General features: G+C 34.7%; 1 protein-coding gene and 1 pseudogene across 1 annotated transcript; one reads left to right on the top strand and one right to left on the bottom strand.

The window, feature by feature from the left end:
* The first annotated feature begins 4,149 nt into the window (after positions 1-4,149).
* LOC107027766 lies at positions 4,150-6,144 on the top strand. Its single transcript, XM_027919018.1, has 4 exons — positions 4,150-4,239; positions 4,334-4,441; positions 4,710-4,896; positions 6,095-6,144. Exons 1-4 carry the CDS (start codon positions 4,150-4,152, stop codon positions 6,142-6,144), a joined length of 435 nt encoding a protein of 144 aa, XP_027774819.1.
* Positions 6,145-7,251: 1,107 nt separating this feature from the next.
* Positions 7,252-11,235, bottom strand: part of LOC107028167 — a 12,684-nt pseudogene continuing 8,700 nt past the window's right edge.

The raw sequence follows: 11,235 nt of genomic DNA, 5'->3' as shown, positions 1-11,235 counted from the left end.
ATGGGCATGCCCCACTTGTAACCATAATACTTGTTCCCAATATCTCAAACATAGTCGCAAGATGTGTTGCTTGGGTCATCAGATGTTTTTACCTCCTGATCATCCATTCAGAAGAGATAAAAGATCATTTAACGGTAAAGAGGAGCATAAAGTTGCACCTACTCCATTATCAGGTGCACAAATTCTTGAAGAGCTTCGTGAATTCAATAATGTATTTGGAAAGAACAAAAAGAAAAGAAAACGAAAGAATGATGGTCCATGGGAAAAAATCCATATTTTTTGAGTTACCGTATGGGCAACAAACAAATTGAGGCACAATCTTGATGTGATGCACATAGAGAAGAATATTTGTGACAGTGTGCTTGGGACTTTATTGGATATACTTGGAAAGTCCAAAGATCATATAAGTTCTCGCTATGACTTGTATGAAATGGGGATACGTAAAGAGCTTCAACCTCTAAAAGATTGTGATACAGGAAATATCCATCTAGCTAAAGCTTGTTTCTCTATGACACCAGATGAGAAAAAGTTATTTTGCACCGTCTTAAAAGATGCCAAATTACCAAAAGGGTGTGCTTCTAATATATCAAATCGTGTGCAAATTAAAGAGATGAAAGTATCAGGATACAAAAGTCACGATGCTCATTTCATAATGCATTACTTGCTCCAGGTTGCAGTCAGAAAAGTGTTACCCAAGAATGTAGCTATGGTCTTGATTAGATTGGGGAATTATTTTAGAGCCACATGTAGCAAGGTTATAAGAAGAAGCGGTCTTGATAAGATGAAAGCAGAAATCATAGATATTGAATGTGAGCTTGAAAAGATTTTTCCTCCATCTTTTTTTGATATAATGACACATTTACCTATCCATCTAGTAGATGAAATTAAGCTTGGAGGCCCAAATCATTTGCGTTGGATGTGTTCTACAGAGAGAACTATGTGTGACTTCAAGGGGCTTGTTCGTAATCGAAAAAATCCTGAAGGATCAATAGTAGAAGGTTTTTCAGCTGTAGATTGTTTGAACTTTATGTCCATATACCTACATAATACGGTGAAGACAAAATTAAGTAGGTGTCAAATAGAGGATGATGAGTACATTCAAACAGAGGAAGGTGGTGTTTCACATTTATTTCCTAAGACAGGTCATCCAATTGGAAGTGAGAATATAAGGAAAGGCAAGATTTTTAACATGGAGCAGCATGAGTTGTTTGAAGCACATCGATATACTTTGTTCAATACAGGAGATGAACAAGTAGAGGCATTTATCAAGTAAGATAAAATACTCATTTGTTTTTAAACTTCATTTAGATGTTATGATAATGTATTTAAAATTTCATTTCATTTATAAATACACATTGATTAAATTACATTACATGCTTACAGGGAACATAAGAGCTTAACTGATAATCGTACTAGAGGCAATGCATGGGTAAAAGCACAGGTCCATAGTAGAGAATTTGGTGATTGGTTTAGTGAAAAAGTTAAAAATATTGAAGTGTCCAATCATTTAAAATGGCTAGCTAAAGGGCCTAACTTTGTGGCAAAAAGATATACTGGATATTTCATTAATGGATATCGATTTCATACGAAGACACGGGATGCCCCTTGTAAAACTCAGAATAGTGGAGTGACTTTGTCAGCCACAACGGATAGTTTTGCTAGTGCTAGGGACCAAAATCCTGTTGATGGAATGGTTCTCTATTACGGAATTATTCAGGATATCATTGAGATTGATTATTGGGGTTGCTTTAGTGTTGTACTTTTTAATTGTGATTGGTTTCATAATGAAGTCGATGATTATGGATTGACTCGGGTATATTTCAAGAAAAAATGTAGTACAAATGATCTTTTTGTACTAGCATCTCAAGTGCATCAAGTTTTTTATGTGGAAGATCCGGTTGAGAAAAATGTTTATTATGCAAAAAACAAAGTCCCTGTGGATTTGTATGATTTGGAGGAAGAGAATTGTCCTAATATTGAAGAAACATTTTGGAGAGAGCCTAATGATGATATTGGTTCATCAGAAAGATTAGTTGATGTAGATGTTAGATGGTCTAGAGAAGATCTTCCTGTTGATAACATCGATGCTCCTTCCATTGCACAACATTCACAAGGTGAAGCTATGGAAACATCGGAAGAGGAGGATGACTTTGATGATACTGATTGGGATTGGATGGAAGTTGATGATTGACAAAGGATCTTGTGGACTTGTTGAAATACATTATGTTTTTTTTTCTTATAGTAAGTAATGAATATCATTTGAGTTGCATCATATAGATTATGAATGTTGAGTGAACTGTATTTGCTATCTCTTCTTTTGTTTCTATGTTTTTTTTTCATGTTATGGTTAAATTACTACAACTTTTGGATTATTAGTTTTGGTAAGTCCTTTTTCTCTCTTATTGTGGACAGTAACAAACCTACTGTGTGTGATTGTGGACAGTAACAGACTTGCTGCTCTCTTATAATTTCACCAATTGGCACCTAAAAACACTCTAAATCTTGTGTGTGATTGTGAACAGTAATAGACCTACTGAATGTGATTGAGTGCAGAAAATATTATTAGAATGTCCCTTAAGGGTACATTTTATTTTCAGCTCTTTGTAATATCTTGGTGATTGATTTGTTTAAGTATTGCAGGTGTACACTGCCATACATTTTAACTTTTTAATTTCTATTTTCACACAGGTTTGAATAGTCATAGCTATGAGTCAACAAGAAACTTCAAAAAGAACCAAAAAAGCCAAAAAGAAGACATTTGCTAAACCGGGATCGTTATCATTCTTGGCAAATAAGAAACGACGGTTATTGACAACAAATGAAATTATTAAAGAAATAGAGTGCGAGAAAGGACATCTGCTCAAATTAATTGGAGCAGAACAATCAGTAGCACCACAAGCTGAAGCAAAAAGACAATCTGTCGAGGAGTTGCCTTTTGAAAATCAGCCTGTTGAGGAGCTGCCTGTTGTGCAGCCTGTTGAGGAGCTGCCTCTTGTGCAGCCTGTCCAGGAGCTGCCTCTTGAGGAGCATGGAAAAGATTTTCCTTTCGAGGATCAAGTGCAAATGAATCTTGTCACTCCTCGAACAAATGATCAACCTGAAGAACAAGGTAACATATAAGATTACAAACCTATTAAATGTATTCATAATTTTTAATTATATTTCTTGTATTTTCTTATAGCTGGAGATGTTTCCACTCCAAACAAAAGAGGTAGAACGGAAATGCATGATGTTCATGCCCGAAAAGAACGTAAGTTGATCATACTGAATAGTCAAAATCAACCCGTTGGTCCTACGGATGATGTTGTCATAGAGCTAAGTAGCTTCCTAGGAACATTGGCTAGAAATGCGACTCTTTGCCCATTTGATATATTGGATTGGAGGAGCATGGACACTAAAAAGGATTTATGAGATTATACCAAGGTTTGTAGTTTACAATAATAAATTATTTGTAAAAGTATTTTACTTCTATTGGCTAATTGAATGACACAAAGTTATAGGGGAAATATATTATTCCTGAAGCTGCGTACCATTGGGCTATGGTAACAATTCGAGATGCTTGGAGAAGACATAGAAGTGATTTGAAGCTTAATTATTCAATCCATATGACAATGATGCAGTTCGAATGGCAAAAAAGCCTGGTCATATTCCAGAATGCCAATTTAGAGAGCTCCTCAAATATTGGAATTCTGAAAAATTCAAGGTAAAAATGTAGTTCAGAATCTCAATTTTTTTGAATAAGTAGCATTTGTATTATAGCTCCTGATTTTTGCTCCCTTCCCAGCTTCTTCCCACCTAGTGACCCCCAACACTTCAAAGCTGTTAGAAAAAATAGTACCAGCCTGCATAACCTTCTCTTTACTGCTACAGAAGTAAATCAAAACATATAGCCTGCAAACCATCAGCTGTAGATTCTTCTACTCTCTTCTCTATTGTAATACTTTGCAGCTTCTTTCTTCATTTATTGTGATAGTCACATGCATTTTACAAGACACCTTAACACTATATAATGACTGATATTGACAGATTGTTATAAAGGAAAAATAGACTGTTATAAAGGAAAGACAGACTAATATTGACCTCGTCTAGTACACTATATAACACTAATATACCTTCGATTAACATTACTTATTCATTTCTTTGCAGAAAATGTCTGAAACAAATGCAAAGAATCGAAAAAAACTGATGAATCCACACACTGCTGGCAAAAAGAGTTTTGCTTTAGTTCGTAATAAGCTGGTGAGTTCTCTTATATATTATTTTTTTAATGAAATTTTCTTTTGGATCTCTTCCAGTGTGATTTTATTTTTTATATATATTTCAATTTGACTAGGAGAAAGATAAGGAGACAGTATCATCTAAGGATCTCTTTGTGGTTACAAGAACAAGAAAACCTGGTCGTTTGTACAAGGCCTCAAATGAAGATACTACTAGTAAAATTGTATGTGCCTGTCTATTTTTTTTTATTGAGATCAATTATTTATTTCATAAGATTATGTTTGTTGGATATGCTTTAGTAGGCTGAAATGGAGGAAATTGAAAAACAAATAAGCATAAATGGTGAGTATGTTGATGCATTTTCAAGCGTCATGGGTCCTGAACGTCCGGGACGTCTAAGACTATATGGCGTAGGAGTTACAAAGACTACTTTGAAAAAAAAAGTTGGCAATTCCGAATCAACTTTAAGTGCAACAACTGATGGAATGCAGCAAATGCAAGAGAGGATGCAGAAAATGGAGAAACAAATGGAGGAACAAAAGAAAATTGTGCGACAAGAAGTTATTGCAGATGTTATTGCACAACTTAAACATGCAGGATTAATTGATCCTAATATATTGGCAGCATTGTCGACTCCTTCACCAAGAGAATCTACTTCTGTTCAAGGGGCTAAACAAGGTTGGTGTCGCTAATTCTATGTTTTGATTGGTATTTGTTGTTGCTACTTGATATAGGATTAGAATGGAATAGTATGCTATTGATCTAAGGAAGTTGGGGAAAAGTTAGGCAGAGGATCAGTAAATGCCTGATTCATGAGTTTAATGTCTGAGTTGCTGCTTGTTCTCTGATAGTTTAATGTCTGAGTTGCTGCTTGTAGTCTGGTTTATGAGTTTTCTAGTGCTGCTTGTAGCCTAGTAGAGGACCAGTTGTTAGATTCATGATTTTTTTGATACTTGCTGCTTGTAGTCTGGTTTCTTGTGGTTTCTTCTTTATGTTAATTAAACATGTCTCTTGTAGCATGATAGTGTTGTTTCTACTGCTTGTAGTTTGGACTCTTGTTTCTGCTGCTGGTCAGTGTTTCTGCTGCTGGTTTCTTGTAGCATTATAGTGTCGAATCCTAGCTTCACGATTATGTTTAGTCGAGCCAACGTAGTAGCTAATTACTGCATGTATAGTAGAGGACCAGTTGTTAGATTCATGATTTTTTTTATACTTGCTGCTTGTAGTCTGGTTTCTTGTGGTTTCTTCTTTATGTTAATTAAACATGTCTCTTGTAGCATGATAGTGTTGTTTCTACTGCTTGTAGTTTGGACGCTTGTTTCTGCTGCTGGTCTGTTGTTTCTGCTGCTGGTTTCTTGTAGCATTATAGTGTCGAATCCTAGCTTCACGATTATGTTTAGTCGAGCCAACGTAGTAGCTAATTACTGCATGTATAGTAGTCTGGTCTCTTGTTTCTGCTGCTGCTTGTAGAAGTTTGAATGCAGCTAGCAGTTGAATGTTATTGGCATGTATAGTAGTCTGGTCTCTTGTTTCTGCTGCTTCTTGTAGAAGTTTGAATGCAGCTAGCAGTTGAATGTTATTGGCATGTATAGTCGTCTGGTCTCTCGTTACTGCTGCTGCTTGTAGAAGTTTGAATGCAGCCAGCAATTGAATGTTATTGGCATGTATAGCGTAGTCTGGTCTCTTGTTTCTGCTGCTGCTTGTAGAAGTTTGAATGCAGCTAGCAGTTGAATGTTATTGGCATGTACTTGATTTCCAAGTTTTAGGGTTGAACAATTCTAAAAGCTAATGCATGGTTGTAACTACATGTATACTTGTTAATTTCCAAGATTTGAGGTTTGCTAAATTATTTATACTTTTTTCTGATTATATGTAGGTGATGAAATCGAAGAAGGCAATGAAAGCAGTAGTGAAGACTTGACATAGGAGCTGAAGTATATATTGATGTAAACTTTATTGATGTTCTAGAAATCATATATTTTTGAAGATTGAAAATTCTATGGCATGTGTTTCACCTTTTTTGAATGCTATAAAAAGATTTGTATATTTTGCTTTAATTGATATTAGAATCACGGATCTTGAATTCTAATTAAGGTAATGAACATTTATTCTCGTTAACGATTTATGTGTATTTTTATGTTATAAAATTGATTCTCATGAATGATTTAGTATAGATATAGCAGGTATATATAGCTTACTAATATTGCATTAGAATTGTTGCAAATAGCAGGTAATAACCGTTGCAATAGGCATTAAGCCACAGTTCTACAATTGTTTGAAAGTGTTGCAATACCCCATAACAACCGTCGCAATAGAGTGAAAACGGTGTGTTGAATCGAAAAAAAACTGTAGCCATAGCCTTAACAGAACTGATGCATAAACCTCTATTACGACGGTTAAAAAACGTACCAATACGTCGATAACCGTTGGCAATTAATTCAAATGAGAACCGTGGCAATAGCTCAACGTATGGCTACGGTTATGTGAACTGTAGCACAGAACCGTAGCAATATCTCTATTGCTACGCGATCTGTTGTAGCGGTTGTTGTAACCGTAGCCTTAGACCTATGGCTACGGTAGTAACGTCAATTGCAACGATAGGTGAACCGTGACAGTAGACCAAATTTCTAGTAGTGTCTCATCTAAAAGTTTTAACTGTTAGAGAGAGCACACTTTAATTAGTTAATGATATTTTTAACAAGAACCACCAGAAATGGATCTTTAGATGTGTTCTTCAATTCCTTGGAATTGAACTTCACGAGACGGGTTTTATTTCTGTTAGGGTTCTTGGAGGTTACTCTACACTATAGATCAAGTCGTTATAAAAGGGTAATATATATTCCTTAAAGATGCATCTCGAATATCTCATAAATTCTTGTATATTTACAAAAAGATCGTGAAAACATCAAATGTTGTCTTGCTTATATAAAGGCCAATATATTCCTTGAAGAGGCATCCTAAGTATCTCATAAATTCTTTGATATTCACAAAGAGATCATGAAGACAACAAATATTGTTTCTTGGATATTCATAAAGATCAAAATCTCTAAAATTTCATAAAATTTATGAGATATTTACAAAGAGATCAAGATGTAGTCTCTTGTTCATGAAATGCATTAATTACTAACAACCCTGCCTCGAACCAAGGAGAAATCCAGAGAAAAGAATCAAGTTATTCTATCAATAATATTATTGTTTCTTTAGATTTTATTTATGATTGATCTAATTTCCGCATATTCAAAATTTATTGCATACAAGAATCTTTTCATTTCAAAAAGTAAATAAAAAAAATCAAATAAAAGATACATGAAATTTTTTTATTTTCAGACTCTAATAACAAATTTTTGAGTCACTCCAACATGCTCCATGATCAAGACCATTCCAAAGGAATTTAGTGATGCATGTTGCGATAGGAACATAGACAATTTTGAGAACCTATATCATCAGCAAGACAAGGAGCCAAAGTTATTCCACACCATTTTTCCCTCTCTTGCATTAAGTCCTTGAAAAAATTGTCTATGATTTCTTTTGTTGTGCCTGGCATAACCACAACATGTGCCATATCCCTTGTGCAAGATAGTTGCCAACGACGAATGAACTTATCATCACAAGGTCGTTCAAACACCACGATATTGCTAAATTCATTGAGCATAGCGCTAATTCCTGCTTTATGAAGTCGGTCTTTCAAATACCTAGCATTTTCATAGCATATTTTGGCATCTTTTTGCAATCCGACATGACCCTTCATGCTTAAACTGTACCATAAGAATATTGGTGCCAAACCATTTCGACTTCCAGAAATCGTATTATCTATTGAGGCAATATACTCGACTTTTTTTGAGATTGTAGAATGTAAGTTTTCCTTGTTATTTGAACTCCACAAGGCATGGAACATCCCAAAAACTTGTGGCCTGAAACTGAAATACTGCCTATTGACTTTTTGAAGGTAATTATTTTCGCCTATCGACGAATACAAAAGAGACACGTGTCATTTTCTATTTGCACCCTTAAAAGAAAATAGTGGACTAAAGTATAATATTCTTACATGGTTGATGAAGGGGACAATTAGCCCATATAATGCAGCATCACAATGGATGTAATACCTATCATTGGAATAACCACAATTTTCAAGTATTTGTAGGATCAAATCAACATCATCAATTGCTCCTTTGTAGGTAGTTCCTACAAATACATAAATTAACATAACTTTTAAAAAAATAATAGTATTCCACATATGATCTAATTAAAAACATATACTATATATATATATGATGTACCAAAATTGATATTGATGATGGCTGGTTTGTTCTTGTTGACAAGTAACTTTGATCGTAAATCTTCATAATCAATCTCCCCATTAACTAAACTGTTAATAGTTTGTAGCTCCATTCGATACAATCTTGCTGCTTTGGAAATCGAGTAATGTGAATCTTTTGATGCATATAATATCCCACTAGGATGTAGCTCTCTTCTACACAAATTGTGGAAGTAAAGATAGGTATGTTAGACTCAGGTTGTTAATTTTATGTATTCCCCATATTGTTCATATTATATATATAGCTTGAAAATATTGAATTTAAGATGATCACTGAAAGACTAGATTCGCCTCTGAAACTGAAACTTACCCAACAAAAAGGCCATGGAGATTGCCCTCAGTGCCACCACTAGTAATGTATCCCCAATATTCATCTTTCTTTATTTCCCAGAATTGTGCAAACCAATCTAAAATAGCCACTTCGAAATCTTTTGAATGAAAATCTGTAGGGTGCTGAGTAAAGGGGTCTCCAAAATTGTTCAAATGAAATTGCAAAAGTGGGGCTAAAGTGGCATGATGCTCATAAGAAAGGTTAATTGGATAACCTGTAAAATAAACAATCTAGAGTGATCAAATTTACATATATATGCTCGTAATAAAGGTTACTTTTGCACTACTATCATCATAATACAAACTGATTTTTTTTTTATTTGACAACTCCTTAACTTATTTATTAAATTAATAATGCCTACATATTTACTAATGAGAAACTTTCATATATAGCCACTTAAAAATAATTAATTACTCGCCATAACTATAGTTTGATAATTACAATTTGTAGCTACATGTTATTTGGAGGAGAGAGGCGAGCGAGACTGGGAGAGAGAGGAGTGAGGCGAGAGAGAGGGGAAAAGAGTGGGAGAAAGATGAATTGTATGCGTATATTGGTTAGACAATTATATATTATACATACGTAATTGTATATATGGCAAGAGAGATTGGGAGAGGGAGGAGAGAGGCGAGCGAGATTGGGAGAGAGAGGAGAGAGGTGAGCGAGATCGAGAGAGGGAGGATAGAGGTGAGCGAGAGAGGGCAGAGAGTGGGAGAGAGGTGAATTGTATATGTATATAATTGTATATTATACATATGTAATTGTATATATGGAAAGAGAGATTGGGAGAGGGAGGAGAAAGGTGAGCGAGATCGGGAGAGAGAGGAGAGAGGTGAGCGAGATCGAGAGAAGAAGGAGAGAGGAGAGCGAGAGAGGGCAGAGAGTGGGAGAGTGGTGAATTGTATATGTATATAATTGTATATAATTGTATATTATACATATTTGTATAAATGGCAAGCGAGATTGGGAGAGGGATGAGAGAGGCGAGCGAGATTGAGAGAGGAGGAGAGAGGCGAGGCGAGATTGAGAGAGGGAGGAGAGAAGTGAATTGTATATGTATATAGGCTAAAAAATTGCATATTATACATATTTATTTGTATATCCTGGTGAATTATACATGCACATACATGACTAATTATACAAACTCGAAGGTAACTCACGTAATTAATGGACAATGTTAGTCGCGAGTGGTAGTTATAGCAAACTATAGCTATGATGAGTAATTAAATAGTATAAGTTTGCTTATCCGCGTAATTTTCCCTTTAATTAATGCATTGTTTTTTTTTATAAAAGTACAATAACACATTGGATGAAATTTTCATTAAATGAGATCTAAGAGGATAGAGTGTACGCAGACCTTATCTCTATCTCCATGAGGTAGAGAGGTTGTCTCTTAAATATCTCATCAAACCCAAGTAAAGGAAAGGAAAATAAAGGGGAAAACATTACCGTTAATAAGAAAAACACTGTAGAGCCTACAAGTTACGAAAGAAACAACACCAACAACAAAATAGTATAATAATCGAAACACAATACACAGCATTTGATAATAGATTAAGAAGAAAAATAAAAGTAAGACAAGACAACACTCTATCTCTACTAACTTTCTATTCTTATATACAGGACCTCCATTCCCCTCCTATCTAGAGTCATATTCTCGATAATATAAAGTTGCAATAAGAAATACAAAGGTTATATATTTTTATTTTGAGTGAAAAGTCAAAAACACACCTAAGATATCTTATTTTTTTTATTTTGATATCTAAGCTATTGGAAGTATAAGTTTCATACCTAAATTGTCACGTATTAATTTGAGAAACACACAAATATTATCTCCCATATTTATTCAAAAAGAGTGTATATTTACTAAATACCTATATGATATTTCATCCTCTAGGATAATGTGTCTACATATTGAGTCAAAATCATGTTCAATTCTTCGGAAGACGTTTTATTCTTAATGATAGAATGTATGCCTTCACTTAACAGTAATGGACCAGGTCCCTTACTACACTAATGAGTAAAACAGGAAGTTAAATGCAGTAAAATCAACACAATGATTTTACGTGGAAACCTCCTTGCTTAAGGGAGTAAAACCACGACCTGTCTCACAGGATTTTCAATCGTTTTCACTAATCTTCAAAAGCAAAAGCGAAACACGATTACACCAAACGTAAGAAAGAGTTATCAATCTTACCGTTAAGCAATAGTCCTCTATTGCTTAACAAGCCTAAGTAGAAAAACAATCTACCCACTAAGCTATCCCACCTGGACAACCTAGACTTTGACACAACACACCAATTCCTTTATAGATTCAGGAGTGGTTTACAGTTCAAGAACATGAGAATAAATTCCTAAACAACTAGACGAA

Source organism: Solanum pennellii, chromosome 8 (genome assembly GCF_001406875.1).
Source record: "Solanum pennellii chromosome 8, SPENNV200".
In the NCBI taxonomy this organism is placed as follows: domain Eukaryota; kingdom Viridiplantae; phylum Streptophyta; class Magnoliopsida; order Solanales; family Solanaceae; genus Solanum; species Solanum pennellii.
This window is presented reverse-complemented; position numbering and strand designations above follow the sequence as displayed.